The sequence below is a fragment of the Cryptomeria japonica genome, chromosome 8, assembly GCF_030272615.1.
Source record: "Cryptomeria japonica chromosome 8, Sugi_1.0, whole genome shotgun sequence".
Classification (NCBI taxonomy): domain Eukaryota; kingdom Viridiplantae; phylum Streptophyta; class Pinopsida; order Cupressales; family Cupressaceae; genus Cryptomeria; species Cryptomeria japonica.
Window position 1 is genome coordinate 122,130,629 of NC_081412.1, and position 26,370 is coordinate 122,156,998.

Consider the following 26,370-nt stretch of genomic DNA (forward strand, 5'->3'; position numbering starts at 1 on the left):
GGTGTATGTTGCTGCTGGGTAATGTTGGGAGGTGTTCTTTGTTGTTTTGAGAAGGTTTTTGATGGATTTTGTAGCTGTTTTGTCCCCTGGTCGTCCCCGCATCCACGGTATGGGGACGGGATTTTGGCCTGGGGATGTGTCCCTGGGTAACCTTGGTTTGTGGTTATCTGTGAAAATGCACATCGAATCAAATTATCCAGATATATTGTACTAACTAATATCTATGTTTTCTCCAGATTTATGATAACCAAAGATGTTATATCATCTTTTAAAATGGAATCTCCATCAATTTTTAGACCTGATATTTGCTTCAGTAGGTTAGCATCTTCATGTTTTTAATTTTCCTACAAGCAATATTCATGTTTTTCTTTTTCTTTTTTTGTAGGTTTGTTTTGATTACATGAGAAGTTTCCGAATGGAATTTGATGATTTATTTGAAAATGGTCTTATATCTGAGATAGAAATCGGATTGGGCCCTTGTGGAGAATTGAGGTATCCTTCTTATCCAGAAAGGCATGGTTGGAAATATCCTGGAATTGGCCAGTTCCAGGTATCTTGTCCCTTCTTTCAATTTCTCTCTTTTATATTCTTCCTTTTAGTCTCTATTAACATTTTTGATTATCTTTGTGAATTGCTAAAAATACTTGCTGGATCAACATCACCTTGTAGGCTTGTACCTATTCTGAACTGGAGAAACAGGGAAGCAGGGGAATTTTCTAAATTTCACTTTCTGGACATATTTGGCATTATTTTTTATTACCTTTATAAGATGTTATTTTTATGTCTTCATCTTAGAGAGGAAGGAGAACAAATAAAATCATCGATATATAATCTTCATATCTTGTGAAACTTGCATAAAGACTTCATTACCACATGATGACGTACCATCGACCTGGTGTATAGCTAATTTCCGACAGATTAGTTGGATAGGAACAGTAAGCAATGTAATAGCAATAACGGATAGTAGAATCTGACAGCACATATATATTCAGCTATGTCCACTGACAATGGAAATGAGTAATAGGTGAATGATGGTGTTTGAACATAAGCTCACAAATAGTAGGTTTCCAAATCTAACTAGTCTAAAGTTTTCCTCTTTTATCATTTTTCTTGGTACGGTCTTGAGGTTTTGAATACTTCTTATTTGCTGTAATCTCACAAATGAATTTGTGTTTGGCAATGTTAGGAAAAATGAATTCATAGAGTTTGAGGGAATCGGATGGCACATATTTCATTGTATGTGTGCCTATATTTATTATTGTAGGGGGATGTTTGTTGGTTGTTGTAACTTACATTGTAAGTTATCTTATAGACATAACTAATGTGATGTTAGAACATTATGACATGAACGATACATGCTTGTGTGAAATACAGTTAACATGTAGCCCGCTCATTCCCCCTGCCACCTCTAAATCACTAAACTAAAAACAACTCTAATTTTATCTTGAAATTTAGAAAGAAAAATGGTACCAAGAGGTTTGATCAATATCACCAATGTTAACCAATTGTCAAATGTAGTGATGCTAACCTTAGTCTGCTTGGTGCAAGCATTATAAATTGAGTTCTTCACTAACCTCAACAAGACTCTTTGATTGTCATTGAAAAGTGGAGTCACTGTACTTTGAGTAAGTTGCAGATCACTCAAAAAGTATCATAACCATACTGCCTCACAACTGGCAGTAGCAGTTACTTTGTAAAGCTACAGTTGCATTGTTTTAGTGGAAGATAAAGCTACAGTTTGTTGAAGCTTAATCTACTGCAAAACAACTCCTAAACTCAAAGAGAGAATATAGTTGTTTGTTGATCTTTGAGTATGAATTGATTGGCCCAATTATGTTGATGATTTATAGCTTCAGTCGGATAAAATTAAATTTTAAATTGGCCTTAAGGCCTTCAACATTTAATAATATATATCATTATGTTATTTATTATTATTATGGTTAAATTGATTAGATAATAATAATTATTACTATATTTAATTAATAACATTATTATGTAACGGTTGAAGGGGTTGAGCTTAACTGGTTAAAACATTGGGTTCTCACTGTGGAGACTCAAGTTCAACTCTCAATAGGGACATCTAAAAGTGGAACTCTAAGTTGTGACTCTTGGCCTTCCATAATGGGGAAGGTCCTGGGTCAATCTAATCAAACATAATAATAATAATAATAATAATAATAATAATAATAATAATTCAAAAATATTGCGGCTACGGCCTATTACCTATAAAAAAAAAAACATTATTATGTAACTAAGTAAATATAACATAAATAACATTAATATTAATATAATGTTAATAAACTAATCTAAGTTACCGGTTCCGGTTCGGAATCAGGTTCGGATTCGGGTACGGATTTGTGGATTCGACAATTTTTTTTTTTGGCACGGGTACAGGTTCGTCCGTACACACACACACACACACACACATATATATATATATATATATTTTAGTTTTTTTTTTACATATATATTTTCAAACTTCAAACATCGAAATTATATATGTTCACAGTTCAAACATACAATGTAACTTTCCCATACAATGATACATAAATGATAACAGATAAATCATAAATCATAAATCCATAATTGCCAATGCCAATAAATATTCTGATATTGATATATCGTAAATCATAAATGTAATATCATATTCATAATTTGCAAAAAAGATAATATTCAAGTTTCAAGTTTCAACTGATTCAAGCTTCAAAATGTTAAAATAAGATTAAAAAAATTGTTTTTTAATTGTTTTTCTTTGTTTTCTAACTCGTGGGCCCCGTTTTTGGGAACCCACGGGCTTGGGTTCACCCGGGTCCCCCTTGGTTTGACTTGGGTCCCACCCGGGTCTTGCCCAGGCGGTTGGGTTCCCTGTGGGTCCTGCCACGCAGGGAACCCAGCCGCCTAGGCAGGACCCGGGTGGGACCCAGGTCGAACCAGGTTCGGACCAGGACCGGGCATGAACCAGGACCAGGAGCCGGCCATTTTTGGTAAGAACCGGTAACTGAGAAACTAATAATATTTGTTATGGCTCGTCACCCTTACTGGAAGGGCACGATACTTCATGAGAAGTCGTATCTCCTCAGGGAGATACGACTCTCATCCAAGAATATAAAGAACATAGATTGCAAACAAAAATATACTTACAATAGATCGTGCAAAACCATTTTGTGTCAGATCAAATCTAACTGAACTAGAAACGAAGACAACATACTGTGGGTGCATATAATCTGCAGATCAAATATAGGATACATATAAGATCGAATTGATATATATAGGGCAGACCGATGCCTGGGCTGCATTCAATGTAATATCCCACTAAATTTTTTTTGTTTTTTCAGGCCAATAGCAATTCATCCACAACAATTACCCGTTAAGGTTAGAGTAATAAGCAAAACAACTAAAGGGAACCCTTACACCTTTTGTTCACCGAGAGCCCAGACTGGGAGGGTGAGAGCATACGGTGTTTCGAGGATCGTCAGCATCAATAAACAAACTGAACATTACAACTGCATGGGCGGCAAGCCATCCCCTTCTGCTTATCCAGCAGGATAGAAACTAAACTTCTTGGCGGTAAACCGACCAAGGGAACTATTACAAGAAATAGAAGTTCAATCACTCTACCGCGTATTTCAGCGGGAGGACATTACATTAACAATCACTCTACCGCATATTTCAGCGGGAGGACCAAAACATTGAACTTTATCACTCGACCACTTATTCAGCGGGAGGACATTACATTAAAACATCACTCTACCGCATATTTCAGCGGGAGGACTATTTATCAACGGAAACTGAATTACAAAACTGAGAAGGCGGCAAGCCAGCCTCTTCCACTTATGCAGTGGGAAGTACAAAAATAAGCAGATAGAATGGGATGCTCAGTACTACTGAAACAATCCTTACAATAAGTAGATGAGATGAGAAGATTAACTGCAGATTTCTACACAATACTGTAATTTTCTGTTACACTGCTCTGCAGGCTGAAAGTACAGTTCCAGCAGCCCATGAAAACATGAAAATACTCATAACTCACTCAATGCTTACCCGAATTGACTCAAATCAAGCCCAATCCCACCATACATCCAATACAATGACAACCAATCACAGCCACACCCCAAACAACCCTCTTTTTATTTTGCACGCATCCCAATGCAACCCAAAAAACCCACGCCTAGACTAGGAATTTCGATTTTGCACAATTAAATCAATACTCAAACAAATGGGCTAAAAACTTACAAACTTATTTGCCAGTGCTGGGAAGGAAGATAGGAATAATACCCATAACTATCAGCCGCTCCAACAGAGAGATGTGAGCAAAAATGTGTTTCAGCCACAGTGAAAACCAGCAAGTCCAGAATCGTTGCAACACCAAGATGTCTATGGCAAAGCTCTGAAAGCGATAGGAGAATACAAGGCACAGCTAGGTACTGTATTTCAAGTACGAAACCGGGTAGCACTAGGGAGACGCACTCCGAAGCCTCAAGTTCTGTTGCCAATCCGGCAGCATAACATTACAGATTTTCAAGATGGTGCAAATGGGAACCCAAGCCTCATATTTATAACTTCATTCTTCAAATCCAAATGACATCCCTCCAAATTCCACGCTTGCATTTGAATTTCATTCCACTTTCATGTGGACCCAAGAGTAGCGCCCAACTCCCTAAGTCAAAAGTCACGCCCAAGAGAGGGGGAGGACCCACGTTGGACACTTAGGCACAAAAATGGCGATGTAAAGTGAAATAATATCCCCTTTTAAAAAAAACATTTCACATCCCATAAAATAATTGAATTTCGCCCAACTTAGGATTAAACAGGCATTAATCCCAAATTTAATAAACCAGCATCCAATAAATAGATTAATTAAATATTAACCTTAGGAAAGGAAATAATATTTAATTATGTTGCAAATATCTCCCGCACTGATTATTATCACCTCCAAGATGAAACTGAACCCGGACGACCACAAACTGCTGCAGAATTCAAACCCCTGACTACTGCCAAAAATAGAAATGTGCCACCCAGCCACTTACTAAAAATAGTAAGTCAAGAATTAATGCTCAGAAAAATATGATCATCGCGTCCAGAGGCAAAGCAAGGAGTGTTCGGTCGGACAATGGCACCAGAACGGTCATCCCCTGACTTACTAAAAATAGTAAGTCTTCGTTTCATCGATGCTAGACCCTGATTACTCATTCCACCTAGCCTACGGGTCTCAGGAATAGGCTAATGGACCTCTGCAAGAACATCAGTGAGAAGGGGACATTACAGTCCGCCCTCCCCAAAATTGCTTGTCCTCAAGCAACTGTAAGGCTGGATGCAATAGAATCTCCTCATTCTCCCACGTAGCATCCTCTGCTGGTAGATTCTTCCATTTGATCAAGTATTCCCTGATCACTCTTCTCCTCAAAGTTCGCTCCCTGAATTCAAGGACAGCTTCTGGAACCAAAACCAACTCTCCCTCCTCATCAAGTGGAGGTAGCTCAGCTGAAGCAACTACATTATGTCCCAAAGCCTTCTTAAGGCGAGACACATGAAACACATTATGGATCCTGCTGCTTGCCGGTAATTCCAACTCATAAGCCACTTCTCCAACCCTTCTACTGACTCTGAAAGGCCCATAGAATCGAGGTTTCAATTTCTCAACCCCACTCTTCTTGAGAGTAGACTGCCTGTAAGGCTGGAGCCTCAAATAAACCATGTCGCCCACCTCAAAGGTGCGCTCAATACGCTGCTGATCAGCATACAACTTCTGCTGATTCTGTGCATGTTGTAGATTGTCCCTCAAGATTCTCAGAATATCCTGACTTTGCTGTATCATATCTTTCGCCTGAGGGGTTCTGCTATCACCAAATACCAAGTCTGCGAAGCTAGGAGCTTCATAACCATATAGTGCCATGAATGGTGACATCCGAATGGACATGTGATAGGAAGAATTGTAACAATACTCCCCTAGGTGAAGCCACCTCACCCAAGTATTCTGCTGTTCCGAGACATAGTTTCTGAGATAACCTTCCACCCACTTATTTACTATCTCGGTCTGTCCATCAGTTTGGGGGTGATAACTGGTGCTTGGAGTGAGCACAGTTCCGCACAATCTGAAAATTTCCTGCCAAAAGGCACTTAGGAACTTGCTATCCCTATCACTCACAATGTTCTTCGGTAAACCATGCAGTCTGAATACCTCTCGGAAGAACACTTCAGCAACTTGTGCTGCTGTAAAAGAGCTGGTAATGGCGAAAAAATGAGCAAACTTTGTAAGTCTGTCCACCACTACATAAATACTATCTTTTCCTTGAGCCCGAGGCAACCCCGTGATGAAATCCATGGAAATACTTTCCCATTTTTGACCAGGAATAGGCAAGGGTTGTAACAAACCAGCAGGTAGAGTGTGCTCATCCTTGTTCTTCTGACATGTATGACACTCTTTAATGTACTTCAAAACATCATTTTTAAGCCCCTTCCAAGAGAATCTCTCCCGGATCTGCCTGTATGTCTTGAAATAACCTTGGTGACCAGCAAGGGGAATGTCATGGAAGGTCTGCAAAATCTTCTCTTTTAACTTAGATTCAGGTACTATGAAGATTCTTCCCTTGTACAGTATCAATCCTTCAACCAATTTGTACCTTTCATCATGAAAAGTACCCTCTACAAGACTGATTGCAAACTGATTTTTGGCATAATCAGCAAGCAACAACTCTTTCCAACCAGCAGTAAGCTCGCAGAGTGAGCTCAAATGGGGCCTCCGTGATAAGGCATCTGCTACCACATTGTTTTTCCCCTTTACATACTCAATATCGAAGTCGTAAGCTTGTAGCTTACTCACCCATTTCTGCTGTCTCTCATTCAGATCCTTCTGGTGCATGAAGTGCTTAAGACTATTGTGGTCAGTCTTGACAATGAACTTACTTCCCACCAAATATTGTCTGAATTTTGCAAGTGCATGCATTATGGCAAGCATTTCCTTGTCATAAATGGAGTATAGTCTCTCAGGACCTCTCAACTTTCTGCTCTCAAAAACTATAGGGTGCTTATCCTGCATGAGGACCGCACCAACACCTTCTCCAGACGCATCACATTGTAGTTCAAATGGCCTGGTAAAATCGGGTAATGCTAAAACCGGGCAGGAGCTCATGATCCTCTTAAACTGCTCAAATGTTGTCTGTGCCTTCTCAGACCACTCAAAGGCCCCTTTCTTGGTAAGATCTGTAAGGGGGGCAGCCAACTGAGAATATCCCTTTACAAATCTCCGATAGAATCCACACAATCCCAAAAATCCTCTCAGATGTGTTATGTTTTCGGGAGTAGGCCAATCGATGATAGCCCTAATCTTTTCAGGGTCTACCTTCACACCACCTGCACTGATGATGTGACCCAGGTAGAGCAACTCTTCCATCCCAAATTCACACTTGGATTCCTTGGCGAACAGGGATTCAGATTCTAGTATGCCCAACACTTCATCCAACTGCTGAAGATGCTCTTTCCATGATCTGCTAAAAATCAGGATGTCATCAAAAAATATCAACACAAACTTCCTCAACTGTTCGTGGAAGATCCTGTTCATGCATGACTGGAATGTAGCAGGAGCATTCGTCAACCCAAAGGGCATGACTAAGAACTCAAAGTGCCCAAAGTGGCACCTGAAAGCAGTCTTCTCCACATCTGAAGCTCTCATCCTAATCTGATGGTACCCCGATCTGAGGTCAATTTTGGAAAAGAACACTGCCCCATGTAGCTCATCAATGAGCTCATCAATCCTCGGAATAGGATACCGATTCTTGATGGTCTTCTGATTCAGCGATCTATAATCCACACACATGCGCATGGTCCCATCCTTCTTTCTCACTAGAACAACAGCCGAAGCAAAGGGACTTTTGCTAGGCCGGATGTAACCCATGTCAAGCAATTCCTGAATTGCTTTCTCGATCTCATCTTTCTGCTTTTTGGGGTATCGGTAAGGAGTAGTCATGACTGGCTTAGCTCCTTCCTCAAGCTCAATAATGTGTTCAGCACCTCTTTCAGGAGGTCTACCAGGAGGTGGCTTTTCGAACACCTTGCTTCTCTTAGTTATCAAAGCTTGAATGTCTTCAGGATACTTTCTGTGCTCTTGTTGTGGTTCTGAAGGTATTACCACAATATTGCTCTTATCTTTGACCATTGCTGAAATGTCTGAGGAATAATTGCCCTTATCCACCAATGGATTGGAAGGCATTATCAAACACTCCGCTGCCCACTCCACCTGATTATGGCGGATCAGCCTCTCCATTCTTTTCAAGGATACAACCTTAAGTCCCCCATGCGACATTCCTCTCAAAACTACCTTTTTCCCTTCGGACATGAATTTCAGCTCCATGGTTTGTAGGTTTAGTGTGATCTCACCAAGAGATCTCAACCATTGAATCCCGAGGATTGCATCATCAGTCCCTCCAATGCTTACCACAAAGAAATCATCTCTGATTTCATGATTTCCCAACTTCAGAGACATGTTGGAAATCATTCTATTACAGGATATAGTGGAGCCATCTGCTACCATGACTTTGAAGCCCTCAACTTCCTCCGCCACTAGTCCCTTTTTTGCAACAATTCTTTCATCAATGAAGTTGTGTGTTGCACCCGTGTCAATGAGAGCTATGACACGATGCTCTCCGATCACACCCCGAACTCTGAAAGACTCATTCTTATGAATGCTCGAGAGTTGAGCAACTACTCCTCTATCTTCTGACCCAAATTCGGGCCCTTCAAGAGCCTCTTCATACTCGCTGTCCTCAACTTCAGTCTGCTGTTCTGAAATTTCAGAATCTGATCCATCTCCAGAATAGCCTTCCATTTGATGTAAATTCCCCTTTCCATGGCACCTATGCCCGGGAACCCACGGTTCTCTGCAAGAATAGCATAGATTCTTTCTCCGGAGCTCTTGACGGAGCCCATCATCCATTCGCGGAGGGAACCTCTTGGTCTGATTAGTGAACTTCTTTTTATCCTTTCTGAAAGGGAAAGGCTTGGACTGAATTTTACTCTTAGGGGCAGCCAACTCCATACTTCTGGATTTTTTTATAGCTTCTGCCAGTGTGGGCGGATCAAAAGCTTTGACCCATCCTCTCAATGGTTCTTCAAGTCCTTCAGTGAAAAGGACAACCAGTCGCTTCTCTGAGATGCTACTCACCATGACTGACAGGTTTTGGAATTCAGTCACGTAAGTGTCCAAGGAACCTTGTTGCCTCAGTTGTGCAAGTTCTCTAAACTTCACCTCTGGATCCCTGGTGTCAAATCTCTCAATTAGCTTGTTGGTGAAATCAGCGTAGGTGGTGACTAAGTTGTGACCAAGGGTGACCAACCCATGGTACCACCATTCGTGGGCCACTCCATCCAAGTGCAAGGTAGCAAACTTGATGGCATCCTCCTCCGGCATCGGTCTCAAGGACAAGTAATTGTCCAACTTCTGTACCCATGCTCTAGCAGTACCCTTAGCGCTCCCATCAAAGTGTGCTAAGGTCACTCTTCCAAGAGCTTGCTGGAAATCTCTTGGGGCAGCAGACTTGTAGTCATTCCTCCGTCCTCTTTTCATTTTCTGATTCATGAATTGATCCAGAGTTAGGATATCTCGGATCTCACCAGGAAGGGAAGCATACTCCATGTAGCTATTTCTTATCTCATCAGCTGTGGGTATCTCTGTTTCAGCTTGTTGTACTTCTTTGGGCAAAAAGACAGGTTGTAAAGGCCTTGGGGCTGAACCTCCATTGTTACTCCCGTTATTGCTCCCATTCCCATTGCTTACAGGAATGTTAGAAGTGCTGGCTTCCGGTCCATTGTTGGGCTGATTAGGGGTCCCAACAACGTTCTGGTTGAGCTTTGACAGCAGTAATGACATCATGTCCATCATGGCATTGAATTGCCTCTCTGCCTTCTTGTCGGGTGCCTCATTTGTTTCTGCAGTCTTATCTGCCATTGAATCCACTGAATCTGAGGTATCTAAATTCTTCCCTCTGTTCCTCAGTACTTCTGAAAATGTGTCCTCTTCGGGCACTATAGGAACCTGAAACTGCTGTCTCTTCTGTTCTCTGTTGTAGTGTCTGACGTCTCTGTCACTCATGGAGACTTCTGAACCCACTGACTCTCACAGGCTGGCAGGAAAACCAGCTCTGATACCACTGTAATATCCCACTAATTTTTTTTTGTTTTTTCAGGCCAATAGCAATTCATCCACAACAATTACCCGTTAAGGTTAGAGTAATAAGCAAAACAACTAAAGGGAACCCTTACACCTTTTGTTCACCGAGAGCCCAGACTGGGAGGGTGAGAGCATACGGTGTTTCGAGGATCGTCAGCATCAATAAACAAACTGAACATTACAACTGCATGGGCGGCAAGCCATCCCCTTCTGCTTATCCAGCAGGATAGAAACTAAACTTCTTGGCGGTAAACCGACCAAGGGAACTATTACAAGAAATAGAAGTTCAATCACTCTACCGCGTATTTCAGCGGGAGGACATTACATTAACAATCACTCTACCGCATATTTCAGCGGGAGGACCAAAACATTGAACTTTATCACTCGACCACTTATTCAGCGGGAGGACATTACATTAAAACATCACTCTACCGCATATTTCAGCGGGAGGACTATTTATCAACGGAAACTGAATTACAAAACTGAGAAGGCGGCAAGCCAGCCTCTTCCACTTATGCAGTGGGAAGTACAAAAATAAGCAGATAGAATGGGATGCTCAGTACTACTGAAACAATCCTTACAATAAGTAGATGAGATGAGAAGATTAACTGCAGATTTCTACACAATACTGTAATTTTCTGTTACACTGCTCTGCAGGCTGAAAGTACAGTTCCAGCAGCCCATGAAAACATGAAAATACTCATAACTCACTCAATGCTTACCCGAATTGACTCAAATCAAGCCCAATCCCACCATACATCCAATACAATGACAACCAATCACAGCCACACCCCAAACAACCCTCTTTTTATTTTGCACGCATCCCAATGCAACCCAAAAAACCCACGCCTAGACTAGGAATTTCGATTTTGCACAATTAAATCAATACTCAAACAAATGGGCTAAAAACTTACAAACTTATTTGCCAGTGCTGGGAAGGAAGATAGGAATAATACCCATAACTATCAGCCGCTCCAACAGAGAGATGTGAGCAAAAATGTGTTTCAGCCACAGTGAAAACCAGCAAGTCCAGAATCGTTGCAACACCAAGATGTCTATGGCAAAGCTCTGAAAGCGATAGGAGAATACAAGGCACAGCTAGGTACTGTATTTCAAGTACGAAACCGGGTAGCACTAGGGAGACGCACTCCGAAGCCTCAAGTTCTGTTGCCAATCCGGCAGCATAACATTACAGATTTTCAAGATGGTGCAAATGGGAACCCAAGCCTCATATTTATAACTTCATTCTTCAAATCCAAATGACATCCCTCCAAATTCCACGCTTGCATTTGAATTTCATTCCACTTTCATGTGGACCCAAGAGTAGCGCCCAACTCCCTAAGTCAAAAGTCACGCCCAAGAGAGGGGGAGGACCCACGTTGGACACTTAGGCACAAAAATGGCGATGTAAAGTGAAATAATATCCCCTTTTAAAAAAAACATTTCACATCCCATAAAATAATTGAATTTCGCCCAACTTAGGATTAAACAGGCATTAATCCCAAATTTAATAAACCAGCATCCAATAAATAGATTAATTAAATATTAACCTTAGGAAAGGAAATAATATTTAATTATGTTGCAAATATCTCCCGCACTGATTATTATCACCTCCAAGATGAAACTGAACCCGGACGACCACAAACTGCTGCAGAATTCAAACCCCTGACTACTGCCAAAAATAGAAATGTGCCACCCAGCCACTTACTAAAAATAGTAAGTCAAGAATTAATGCTCAGAAAAATATGATCATCGCGTCCAGAGGCAAAGCAAGGAGTGTTCGGTCGGACAATGGCACCAGAACGGTCATCCCCTGACTTACTAAAAATAGTAAGTCTTCGTTTCATCGATGCTAGACCCTGATTACTCATTCCACCTAGCCTACGGGTCTCAGGAATAGGCTAATGGACCTCTGCAAGAACATCAGTGAGAAGGGGACATTACATTCAACAAATTAGAGGTTGTATGTCTTGCCGACCTGAAATCATCTATATTTTGATAGAGACTGCCAAAGTCAGAGTATCGTTGACATATTGAAACATGCATTTTATTGGTCACCAATGATCACACTTTAGTGGGGCTAAAAATTAAGAGAGATAACCTATAGTGTCCTGTGGATGCAAGATATATCAAACTGCCCACCAATTGTTTTTAAAATGATTCATTGATTGGTGATGAATCATCATACATTAACAACTTCAACCCAACCTCCATAGGTGCAGGGGAGGCACAGTCGCAAAAATATTTCTTGGGAATAACTTAGCAAATCAAAAGATAAGGAACTTTTTAAATAACTGGGATTTAATTAGGCAAATCTCAGGAAATTAGAAGAAGCAAAAATTTCAAAACATAGAGAGTAAAACTGTTATTTTTAATTTCATGCCAAATGAATTGCAAAGGACAGAAAATGAAACAAAACGAGAGTGCACACCATGAATTATGGATTTTCTTCAAAATTTGTTGATTATATTGCATGGTTTCACTTCCAAGGTTTGAACTGTGAAATTAATTACAAACTACAAAATACAAAGTTAACCTACAAAGTAACAAAATAGGGAGGGGGACTATGAGACTAGTTGCTACGATTGGCTATTGGGATATAGATTGTGATGTTGATGCTTGAGGGTCTATGCTCTGAAATTGATTGATCTCTTGTTGACCATAAACCTCCTTAAAGATGGCTAGGTCCTCATCATCCAAAATCGGCTCATCATTTGTGTTCCACTTTGAATTTTTATTGATCTTGTCAAGGTTAATCAACTAATTGTCCTCAATGCTTCTTGATATAATAAAATTGAATGCATAAGTTTATGACACATCCAATAAATATTAGAATTGCAAATTAAAAAGAAGAGTGGTTTAGGAGTAGAATTGCAAATTAAAAAGAAGAGTAGTTTAGGAGTAGAATTGCAAATTTTCTAACCTCAATTTTTTTTTGAGTCAAAAGTGGAGGTTGTGGTGAACAAACACCAAATCATTCTTCAACTATTGACTAGTGTTGAAACACATTCCAAGAATGATCACAAGCAAATGAATTGCATGTTTGGCTTAAAAAACACATAACCATCCTTGTAGGTTTTTGGGAATTTTTGGCTTTCTTCCCAAAACAATTCCACCATTGCACTTGACAAAACCGAAATTTCATTAAGATTCTATATATATATATATTTCAAACTTCAAAGTCATTTTAAACTCTCAAAGAGATAAAAAGTTTAATTCAAAATGCTTGTTTTGAAGGTGGTCTTGCTTCTAGGACACAAACACTAGAGAAAAATTCCCTTGCCCACTCATATGAGGGGATCTTGCCATAGCTACTTTCAAATCCTTTGATTTGACAAAGGGGAAAGTCTCTTGATCCATTGAAGAGGTCTTTTGTCACCTTTGCATCATCATGAAAATAGTTAAGGGATTCAGATTTGCTTAGACTTGGCAAGTCTTGAGGTTAGAAAAGTGAACCGAGGCCTATAGCCTTAGGACCTAGGTACCCCACGAGTTTGGTCAAATGACTAGATTGCCAAACCCGGTGAGTCTCATCATTGAGACTCGATCATCTAAGTCAGGTGGGAAAAATAGAAATAAAGAATAAAAATTAAAAAAACCTCAAAAATAACACTCTAAAATGACCTCTAACACTCTCAAAACACATTAATTTCATTTGCAAGCACAATGAAGAGAAAATAAGTCTTTTTTTCCAAAAAAAACGTGAAACACAACACTCTAAAATGACCTCTAACACTTTCAAAACACATTTATTTAATTTGCAAGCACAAGGAAGAGAAAATGAGCATATATTGGAGCTGAATCACATGCCATTGAAACAAAAATCAACACATAATTTGAGCAGCAAATGTTGATTGAATAAAATTTGGGTAGGTTTGTGGCAGTCCTTGAGACATCTAAAGGAGCCTTTGGATTGTTTGGAAGAGTCCACCGTTGATTTGGAGCAACCCACCATCAAGTTGATGTAAGTTTGATTAGATTTTTTTCCTATTTTGAAACATTTTCTTTCATTTTTTTTGGTTTGTTTTCTACATTTGTTGTTTTTAATCCCTTTTTATGAACAAATTGTAGAGTAATCTAGTATTCTAGTGCTTAAGCTTACTTAAGTCATGTTCTTTTTTTGGTGTCTCAAGTCATATGATGGTGACAAATATCATGATCTAGTTCTATCCTCACCTAGGGTTTTCTTAGGGTTGCTTTTAGGTTTCCTTTATAAGGATTCATTGTATTATTATTTCTCAATTCAAGGTGTTTGTATAATCAATATGATTCATCTTTCTGGATCAAGTTTTTGGCCTCCATAGCCTAGTTTTTTTCTTTGTGTGACAAGTGTTTGATTACAGGTGATCTTCGGGAGTTGTGAGGTTTGAGGGATCAACTCCAACTGGTTTCAAAGCTCCATATTTGCAATTCTTTGTGCATTTTTTGAGAGATCTAGAATTGGATAAATTTTTAGTGAATTGTGGAGCTAAATAGACCTAACCATTGCATTTAGAACAACCAAAAAGACCTATAGATCATTGTAGTTGGCATAAACTTCTTATTGTTATATTTGATAATATTTGTTATCTACTCAAGTATTAATTATTTGTATTAAGTGGGTTGTCACTCTCTGGTAGTTAGGTGTCGATTGGTTGACGGTTGTTGACCTCTTGGCAACTGTCGGATTCTTTAAGTATATTGTGTATTGCCAAGCAAGGTAGGATGGTATGGTCGGGTCTATTGTAATCCTTGGCCGACCATCTCTAGTCTCTTCTCTGTAATAATTGCATGTGCGAATAAAGATATATTTTACTGCAGTGTTTGGTATGCATTGTCATGTACATTATTATTTCCTGTATTTAATTTATCACTTGTATCGGCAAACAATCATCTATCCAAATGTCGGAATTGGAATAGTTGAAAATTTTGCCAATTTGTTTTAGGCTTGCACAAATTTTGAAGATCAACATTCATATGTTGTGCGGATTCCGTATAGTCGTATAGATCCGTATGGCTATATGAAGCCATATACTCTTTTGTGCAGGCAATGTGTGCAAATTTTGGCGGCTTTGTCAGCTTGTTTTTTTAGGTTTTTGTCTAATCTGGATTTCCTAGTGTGATTTTTTGCATTCTTGACTATTGTTTTTTTGGTTTTCAAGCGATTTATGCACTTGCTGGTAAATTCTTTATGGTATCGTTAGGGTTTTTGATCTACATTGTTTTCTTTGCCGACTGTCTTGTTAATGCTGCTGAAGTTTTTCAGCGATGAGATTTGGTTTGGATTGTGGTGTTTTTTTATGACCATCATCTTGAGTGGCTCAAACTCCGTCTTATGGCTGTTTCTTTTCTTAACAATGTATTTTTGGGATTTTTAGTGACTCTTAAGATGATGGGATTGATTTGTAGGTGTCATCTTTTTTTGCATGTGGGCTTCTTTTCTATGTAGGATCTGGCAAGTTTTTTTGTTGGGCTTTGGTTTTTCTCATCCATTTAATATAGAAAAGCACATTATCGAGCTATGATTGAAAATCTTGGCAAGTGCATTTCATCTTTTGTTGCCCATTTACTGCTCCCATTTCCAAATTCCCATGATTTATTGGTTGCCAACCTCTTCTTTTGGGCTGCATGTGACGTGGAACCATGTGCTCCCTCATCGACAAAGCATCTGGTTCTTAACCAAGTTCAACGTCATCCATTTTTCTCTATGTCGTGTTTCAAGAATTTTTACACGATGATGCCTTTTGTTCACACCTGCGATTCATTCTTGACAACTCAAAGTTTATTTTTCTTTTTCGAGAGATTGATTTTTGTTTTAGTGGTGATTTTAATCGTTGGTAGCAATCTTTATATTTTACAGCCTCTTGCTATTGTTTTCCTTGGGTGGGACATCATTGACCTTGTTTCTCTTGGGACGATTAAGGTTTTGGACAACTGTTTTCTCATACCCAATGACAATTTTTTGATTCCTCCTAGGTTTCCTCTGTTCATGACCAGGTCTGAATTTTTTAATATAGCATGGTTCAACAACTTTCACATATTGGGCACATATTACACTTTGTCAGTTTACAGACCAACTACTTTGGCAGAGTTTTGTTTCTGAAGACTTGAAGTTGTTTTTTTTCTATAGTAGTGAAAATTCTAAGGTTTGCTAGTGCTTATTCTGACTAGCTTTTTCAGTTTTGACTTGCATTTTTAATTTATGCAGCTGGTCTTTTTGCTATGTCAAACCCTAGATTCAGCAATCCTCTTGCATGCTAACGTCATATTGCATGCTCACAAAGTTTTGGCTTTCTCTGACAATTGTCACTTTTTCGAGCATTTTTTGTTGTTTTCTATCACCATTGGCATTACAGTCACCATCCAACGAATATTTCATTTCTGTGGGAATATTGCATTTGTTTTTTGTTGAGATGACACTTTTCTAGCAATTGGGCATTTTCTCATCACTTGCAAGAAATATTCTATAGCAAGCAACAAATCTTTTTTGTTAACATCATGCTAACATCAGTAGTATGAATAACCTCATCACTTGGTCTCCTAGCCCACATTTGTTGTAAAGGAGTTTTTTTGGCATAACTTAGGGATACGGTATTGAAATTCGGCAAATGAGATATTGTTGGAAAGTTGATTATGAGAACTTTCCAGTGGTGCAGGTAGTTTTCTCAGTTTTTGTTGTTGGTACATTGTATCACCTATCAAAGTCAAATGTTCATTTTCAGCTCTCAAGCTCATATCTTTTGGCCAGTTCCTTCGTTTTTCATGATATTTGTGACATTAGAAAGGTCTTTAAGAGCTCTTAGCTATCCATGCACTTTTTTTTTCAGATTTTGCACCAAGTACTTTTTATTTAGTTTTTTGTGTTTTCACACTGATTACTTGGACATTTTGGCACAAGGAAATTTCAAATATTCATATCAATATGATTGAAGCATATTGACACATATTATAGACTCCTTTATACACAACATTAGAGTTCACATGAGAGTTAAACAAATTAATGTTAAAATGTATTAACTTAAAGTTTAATTGCTTCCATAATTGTTTATCAATGTGCATATTATATAAAATTATAAAATTCTAATACAACAAAATACTCAAAGGTTGCAAATTTGGACTACAAATGTTAAAATGAAAAAGTCAGAAAAACATTGTGATAGAAAGTATGAGGCTGCCCCTAATTGACATTTGCAATGCTGCATTAAAATCAGACTTTGACTTTGAGCCACTGCCACTATGAGGGATTGCCTCATCTACTAATGGAACTCCAACCAATCCCTCTTGCATCTCTTCCTCATCAATCTGGGTGGCGTTTTTTGGATCAACGTCCCACTATAAAGCTGGAGTTTACCAATACTTTGAAGTTTGGTAGAGTTGCAAAGCACTATGCACAACCACCAACTTCTTTGCTTGTCTAGAGATTAGCCTATTCCTCTTGATAGAGTGAATGAAGTTGTATGTGGACCAATTTTTCTCTGTAGTAGAGGAATTGACAACTTGTGAAAGGAGGCGAATAGTGAGCATTTTCAACTTTGGTGTATTTTTGTCATAACATGTCCACCATCCAATAGGATTAGTTTCACTTCACACTTAGAGATGATGTGAGAGCATTAATATATAATTGTTTAAGCTGCCTTTAATATTAAATTATATTCAAATTTCAATATTTTAAAATAGTTAAATACTTTCACATTTAAATTAAAAGTACAATAAAACAAAATAAATATAACTCAACTCTCAATAATAAATAAAAATTAAGTATTTAAACATCAAATTCTAAATAAAAAGTCAAAATAAAATAAACTAAATATAATTTAAAATTATAGTGAAATTTAAATATTAATAATAAATAAGAGTTAAAGAGTTATAAATGTGTGTGTATACATATACATATATATACATATATACATATATATGTATATATATACATATATATGTATATATATACATATATATGTATATATATACATATATATGTATATATATGAGTGAGTGCGCATGTGTGATTGGGCAGCGTGAGGTGTTGTGGCAAGAATGGGGGTGCGTGTGGTGGTTTCCTTTCCCCTTTGCACTCCTATGCCAAGTTCTCAGGGAGATCCTCTCCCCATTGCCTCTCTGGGTATCACTGTTCCCGCCCTGTTGCCTTCTCTTATCTTTGTGGAGTGTAAGAATAGTTCAAATCCCTTTCTCTCGTATAGCGATTTTCATAAGGGGAAAATTTTATCAGAAAACCATAAGTCGTCTCCCAAATTATTGGCGCGACCTTCTGCCTATGGCACGGGTGTATCCACGATTTTTGTTCCAATCCTTGCGACTCCTATGTTTGCTTTAGACCCTACCTCTTCTCCCATTTTGCTTGGCAAGAACCTCTATTCATTAGGTGACATAGAAGTGGAATTGGCGAGGGCCCTTTTGATTTTCATATTCCTGATGTCCATATTAATGATGTGGCAAATCAGTCCCTCATTTTCAAACTCCTAAGAATACGTCCACCGTTGAATATTTTTATGGATTGTATTAAATTTGTTTGGAGCAACCTGGCTCCTCTTGAGATAGATTTGCTCGATTTTGGATTCTTCCTCATTTATTTCAAATCAATTGAAGATTGCAATTTCGTGAAGCACACCAAGCCGGTCATAGCCTCGTGGTCCCTTTCTTCGATCCATCCATTGCTATAATCTCTGCCACTAATCATGCATGATATAGATCTCATCAAAAGCATGTTGATCTGGTGGGGACCTTTGTTAAGTGGAAATCTAAGTCGGTGGCTCCAATAGATAGATTCATCAAGGTTTGTGCCATGATAGACATTTCAAAACCTTTTCACTCCATCATAATGCATTCCTCCTTTGGCACGTGGACCCAATTCCTGAATTATGAAGGCCTTCCTATCAAATGCTTTCATTGCAATCTGTTGGGCCACAAAATTGTTGGTTATTTTACACAGATTTCTTGATCAAAGATGATAAGCCTTAAAAAATGGATTAAGAAGCCAAACCCTCCGGATGCTGACTTTGTCTAGTGTAACCATGGAAAGTTTTTTGAATCTCAAAAGGAACCATAGACAGTTCTTGTGCCTAATGTGGATGTTCCTACTCCTGTGGGGTTCATCTTAGCTGTCTCTCCTAACTGCTCTAGCTCTTGTGGTATTAATAGGTGTCTACAATCTTATCCTTGAAAACTTGGGAGATCACCCTGGTGATGTTGGAACCTTTCCTTTTATGGATGATTTAGATGAGGAGATTCCTTATTATTGCTATCTTGGTGATTGGTTTTACCTATCAAGAAGTGCTTCATTGCTCAAATTGCAAGCTACATCTCAAAACCAAATCTTCCAAAGAAAAAGAAAGGCTAAAAATTCGAAGTTGAAAAACATTGGCTCGATGGTTGGGATGTTGTTATGGAGGGCACTCAATGGACCATGGATGCTCTTTTGACCAAGTGTAAAAGGAAGGGTTCATCTAAATGAGCGTGTTGGATTGTTTTTGCTCCTAGATGGTTTTCTTTAGTCTTTTCTCGGGTCCTTGGTATTATTGTCATCTGCTACTCAATTCCTAGTTCCTTGTTGGAATATTCCTCATCTAATGTTATATTCTTTAGTTTGTGTGCTCCCCCTTGGCGGGTATGAAGCTACTTTTCTTAGTTTTTTGTATCTATATGGTGTCCTGAAAAATAGCCATGTTTGTATTCACATCTGCACCCATATTTGTGTCCATGCCTATATATATAATTGTTGTATCTAGCCATATCCATATGAGGGTGTCTTGAAAATTAGCCATATCAATATTCGAATTTGCACCTATATTTGTGCCCATGCAACTTTTTCTACTGGTCATCACAAGGAGACAACCTATTAACCTTTGGTGTGTACCATTTGGGATTTAGAGCAAAGGCTACCATATGAAGTGGGGTGTTTATAGTGTTCCATTGCCACATCACAATGGGCCTAATTGATGAGCACACAGTTATACTAAGAGGGGGAGGGGGTGAATCAGTATAACAACTTTTATCAATTTAATATTTATCAATCACAATAGCATCATTTACTTAATTTCAACAATTACGCACATGAGAAGAACATGATAACACAATATTTACATGGAAACCCTACGGGAGAAAACCACGACAAATTACTTACTTATATAATAATCTCTTACGAATTTTAAGCTTAAGCTACTAGAGGCACGAACCCCTCATTCAATTCATGAGAATTTTCCCACTAGAGGCACCTGTTGGAGTTATGGATTGAACCCCACAAGCCTATGAATCACCTACAAGCAAAATATCTATCACATCCGAAGAGAAGAAGCCAAAATTAATGCTATGCAACCTTGGAGGAGAATTGATCCAAAGAGGAATCTAATAATTAGATTAACTTGTAATGAGATTGGATAGATTACAATGAATACAATAGATGCTTATAAAAGCATAAATATATAACCCTAGATGCAAAACCCTAAAAAAAGATTAAAGTAGCTAGTGCCAAGTGTCACAATCATAATAAATGAGACAACTTAAGCTATTATTAGCCTAATTAAATAAAAGGAAAAACACCTAAGTTTAAATAAAGTGAATAAAGAATTAAAGGACATAATTAACTAAATAATTCCTAATTACTCCAATGCCCCCTTAAGATTAACTTGGGGAGAAGCTAAAATACTAATAGAATGCGAAAATGGATGCATGAATGGGTTCCAACCACAAAGGCTCGATTAGGTACCTATATACAAACCAGTACAACTCTTACAAATGAAGATAAAAGGAAAACTTAGTGAGAGAAAACTCCTCTTTATAAGAGAGAAAAGAAACAACAAGAAATGATGATGCATGGAGTACTCAATGATACCCCCCAAGGACTACATACATCATGTATATACAATCAAGTATTCCTCCATAGGAAGGAAAGAGAGAGACTATATAGTCCCTCCATAATGCACAATGTCCTATAGAAATGGTGAATGCTTGAAGGCAAAACATAGTCCAATGCCTACAAACAACATTTTTCCCCTTTGGAAGAAGATAAACCAAGTACAAATGTAGGAATGCTTCCTATTTTGGATAGGAATTGGTAGGAAGTAGAATCCAAATGTATGATGATGTCTTTAAAAATTGCCCATGTCGCCAAGTCCTTGGATGATAAAGATGCCACAAACCAATTATCTACATGCCCAATCACGATAGAAGGTGACAAACAAGGAACCAAATGGAAACTAATTTTAAATAAGCTCCAAAGCTAAACATGATGTGACAACAGTTGTTCCATGACTGTCATCAAATAGGAAAGATAAACCCTCAAATGCGTCCTCCAAATCTGAAATGTGAGACACCACAAACAATGAAGTAATGTTTGTCAATAGGAATCCCAATCAAGATGACAATTGGATACTTGTTGCAATGACTCGCTAGTAGTACTCAATGAATTACCAACAAAAGACAAATTATCTTGTTTAACATGAATAAGAGTCTCAATCAATGAAGGTACAACAATTGTCTCTATAGGTGGAGAAAGAGCAACTTGAGATTTTCAAGTGGTATCATATGATGAACCAAATGCACTCTCAAGCAAGAGTTGAATAGCATTATGTGAGACATGAGGACACCATTCATGCCCATGTTGATTACTCCCACAATATTTACATCTACAACACTTGTACATGATTCACTCCTCAAGATAATCTCTAAAGTGATTACAAAAATAGAAACCTTAAATACAAAAGAAACTCGATTTGGATGTTTTCCAAGAAAGGAACCCAAAAGACTAGATTTGAGATTTGATTGAAATAGCAGATATCTAATGAAGATTCTGGATAAAAGGGCCTGAGATTTGTGCAGAGGACTAAATCAACTTTCTAATGCCACAAGAATTGTACAAAATTGAGTTTGAATGTGAAAGTTATGGCCCTCCAAGCACAAATAGCTAGATCTGTCTTCAAACACCTATAGAATTCACCTAGAGTAAAATCTACAAAAAATTCCAGAACCATTGGATTGGGCTTAGAAACATTTTTTGATAATATATTTTTTTTGAAAATTGAACGTCATGTAAAAGTTATGCCAAAAAGAACAGGCTAAATTTAGCCAGTCAAAAATCAACAACACAACCCTTGCAATTTGATTCTTGGAAAATTTACTCACTCCTTGCAAAATTTGATAGGTATTAGATATTTCTTGTAGTAGATTTCCGGATAAGATCGTGTGCGAGTTTTTAGATCAATGTTTTTAGATACTAGATAGTTTTTTGGGGCAAAGAACACAACTTGGAAGCCTTATTTCTCAAAAAAAATTGAGAAAAATTTATGGCCGAATATTGATTTCCTTTTGCTTTTTTCCCTTTTTTATTTTGCACGCAAAATATGACGAATCTTGGAAAATTGAGAGCAACCTAGATAGTTTTTTGTGGCTATGAAGAAAACCCTTTTTTTTTCTCCAAGATGAGCCAATTTTTCTCCTCAAAGATGGATCTCTTAGAAATTGGACAGGAACTTAGCAGATTTGGAGCTTTGATACCATGTTGGAGTTAAGGATTCAACCCCACAAGCCCATGAATCATGTGCAAGCAAAACACCTATCACATTTGAAGAGAAGAAACCATGATTAATGCTATGCAACCTTGAAAGAGAATTGATCCAAAGAGGAATCTAATAATTAGATTAACCTATAATGAAATTGGATAGATCACAATAAATGCAATAGATGCTTTTAAAAGCATAAAGATGTAACCCTAGATACAAAACCCTAGAAAAAGATAAAATTACCTGGCGCCAATTGTCACAATCATAGTGAATGAGGCAACTTAAGCTATTATTAGCCTAGTTAAATAAAACGAAAAAGCACCTAAGTTTAGCTTAAGTGAATAAAGCAATTAAAGGACATAATTAATCAAATAATTAGACAATGTTCTAATTACTCCAACAGCACCAACTTCTCATTCAAATTTCCACCTCATCAATGTTGCTTCTACAATGGATGATGGATAATCTTTTTCTCCACAAATTTTGCTGTAACCCTCTTCTTTAAGCTGTCATAATTTCCTTCTCAAATCTGCTATATCCTGATCATAAATTATCTGCCACAAAATGATCACAATCTCCTCTTCAAAATCTGCTATGAGCTTATATTCTTCTCATCAAATCTGAAATAATCTTCTCATATATTGCTCTCTCTAGATCTGGTGTATATGCTTGATCTATCTGCTTTGTTCACTCACCACACACACTCTTTTTCTTCACTTACAATCTCTATAAGTATCTTCCAAAATATGCATTTCCTTGTAAAAAGGCATGCCTCTTAACAAATAGACATATCCCAAAAGTGATCACATCTCTTCAAATTACTTCTTTCTTAAGTCCAACCTTTTTTGCAAACTAAATGTTTGCGAATGAATCACACCCTTTCTTAATGTCTTTCCATCTTATAATAAAACATCCTTCTAATGAATCACACCACTTGAAAAGAGTCACTTCTTTAATAAATTGCACCTTTATGAACTTCCAAACAAAACACACATTTCTAAAAGCTTTATTTCTTCTAACTTGTTTCCTTTGAATCGGTTCTGACCAAGAGTATATTTTATTTCTTACTTCGGATCGGACTCTTCCATGAAATTGCACCGCTTGATGATATCCTTTAATCTCTAACAATTGGTCATATTAATGTTTATTGATAAGCATATTAATTATGTTTCTCAGTTTGCAGTTTGTTAAGCAATATAGAGTCGACTTAATATTTGTTAATCATGTTTTTGGCTTATTCGGTTTGTACACTAATCTGCCACCTTTGCTGTTCATATTAGATTGAATTTCATCGTCTCTTTTTGATTGCTGCTGTGTATTATCTTGTAATGGTCAACCATCCTGGATATATTGGTCGCTGCTATTGTTGCCCTTTACACTTCTAATCACTGCTCATGAATTATATTATAATTTTATTTCATTGTTGCTCTTTGTTTGGTCTACACGCTGTATCATGAATCCTTCTTAATATTATGTACTTTGCCATTCCTCCATACATTTCACGGCCTTTAGAAAAGTTCTTCACAAATCTGCTCACCCAACAATGATTTGTCATAGATATTTCACAATGTGAGAGGTTACTATCTGAGGTGTCGACGACCATTATATTTGACAATTGCAGAAACTTTCATTTCTGATTACTAATGCTGCATCTCAACAACTATTATCTTATCTTCTGACTTTTTGAAGTGTAGCCTTTGACATCAATAATGATATCTTTGTCTTTTTACCTTTGGCATAAATGACAACAATTCTAACACTAATATGTTGCTCATATAATCCCAAATGAGGATTCTTGTTGTCTTATAAATATCTCCAAGACTAGTAGTCTCTATTAGCATAATGACATCTTCAATAGGTGAAATGAAGGAACAAATATATCTGCAAACAAAATTTCAAAAGACAAGTTAGACAATTAGAATCAGAAATTTTCATAATTAAATCAGCAATCAATTATAATTTTTTTTTTAATATTAGAAATAAGGCAATAACTGTTTACAGCATATCATATGGCTGTTTACCCTCTGGGCGAACAGTTTAGAACATACAAATAGAATACTCAATGCAAAACAATAATGCCATAGATACCAGATAAGATCAAGCAAATATAAGAGATACTATTCCATTCATAATCATGTGTGTCTTTACAAGGTTCCTGCCATGGTATATAAAGGTACCGAGGGGTGCGAGGGGCAACCGTCGCACTTGTAACTACCATCCCTCGGTTACCATACTAACAAAGACAAGTACTACTTAATTAACTACGGTTTTATTCTCGTACAATATTGCTGCCAACATCATCCCCCCCAAAAAAGGTCGTCTCCGGACAACTTACAAACAAAATGGGGAATACATTGCTACAACATAACCCAAAAGAAAAAACTAAGGGGGTGCAAAGGGCGTCCCTGATGAAGAAGGCGCCGGTGGTGTAGTGGTGGAAGCCAATCACCCACGTAGCTCGTACACCTGCTCAGTCCTCCTCTTTAGATCTTATTCTGCCATCATCTGCCTCTCCATTTCAGTCTTAACCATATAGGCTGCCTCCAACACCTCCTTATCCTTCCTGTCGATGCTCTCCAATGCACTAACCAATCGAGTCTCTAACAGAGCTTGGGATGTGCTCTCTTCCTCCAATTGCATCTCCATCCTCCCCCTGGTTGCCCTTTCCTCTTCCAGTTGCATAACCAAGGCAGGCTTATCTGGTACCAGAATGTCCATTGCTGTCTGAGTCTGTGCCAATGTAGCCTCAACCTCCTGAAACTTGGCAGCCAGTTGCTGCCGAGCCGTCACTACTGCTACGTGCAAGGCCCCAGCGGTGGATGCCATATTTTGTGTCCTCCGGAGCTCAAGATAGCCTTCTCGGAAGGGCTGCTCCACCTCTCTCAATAACGACTGCATCCGGGTCTCGCCAACCCCCTCAGTGAGGTGCCAAGCCTCCAGCATCCCCGGGTTCTTCATCTCAGGCCACTTGGCAGACTCAAAACACCTCACAAACTCTTCTCTGCATCCGATGCAGACAAAAGTCAACAACCTCTCCATCCACTCAACCACGATGGCATCCTCCTGGAGTCTCACAGAGGTCACAAGCTGCTAAGCTCCTAGAGTCATCTCAGTAATGAACTGCTCAAACTCTCCCAAACCTTGCTGAACTCCCACAGTCACCCCCTCCTCTCTGTAAGGACTGGTTACTACATCCCCCGGGGGTGAAGCAACCCTCTGAAGCTCCCTACTAATGGGAGAACTCCCTTCGTCGAGATCAATGATATCCAGAGAATGCATCTCCCTGCGCGGAGATAGAGCGGCCTCGTCTCCAAGTGCCACGGGTGTGAGCTGGTAGCGGCTCAACCAGGCACTAAGGTCATCCTTGAGGGCGCTTGCTTCCATCAGTACCTCTTGTATAGAACCCGACACATCCTGCTGAATGGAGGACCCCGCACCCTCCAAGATACCCGACTGCTCTACGGAGGCCACCACAGGAACTGCAGTAGTAATAGAGTCTGTGGTCTCGACCCTCGTTGGTGTCATAGTGATTGTCACCCGAGACTGCCCAAAACCAGGTACTGGCACCGTGGTGACTATACTGACTGTCCCCAATGACCGTGGCACCACCAACTGACAAGTCTCTGGTAGGCATGCTGGTGTAAACTGGACCCAAGCCGGATGCGATGCTGGAGCAGTGCTCGCTGGTGCGGGCCGTTCTACGCCACCGATTCCATT

General features: G+C 38.6%; 1 protein-coding gene across 1 annotated transcript in view; it reads left to right on the forward strand.

Moving 5' to 3' along the window:
• LOC131041614 (beta-amylase 2, chloroplastic) overlaps window positions 1-26,370 on the forward strand; it is a 181,174-nt gene that overhangs the window by 102,178 nt on the left and 52,626 nt on the right. The window contains exon 5 of the mRNA XM_057974746.2: window positions 386-550. Coding sequence (XP_057830729.2) covers window positions 386-550 — 165 coding nt within the window. The remainder of the gene's footprint in view (window positions 1-385; window positions 551-26,370) is intronic.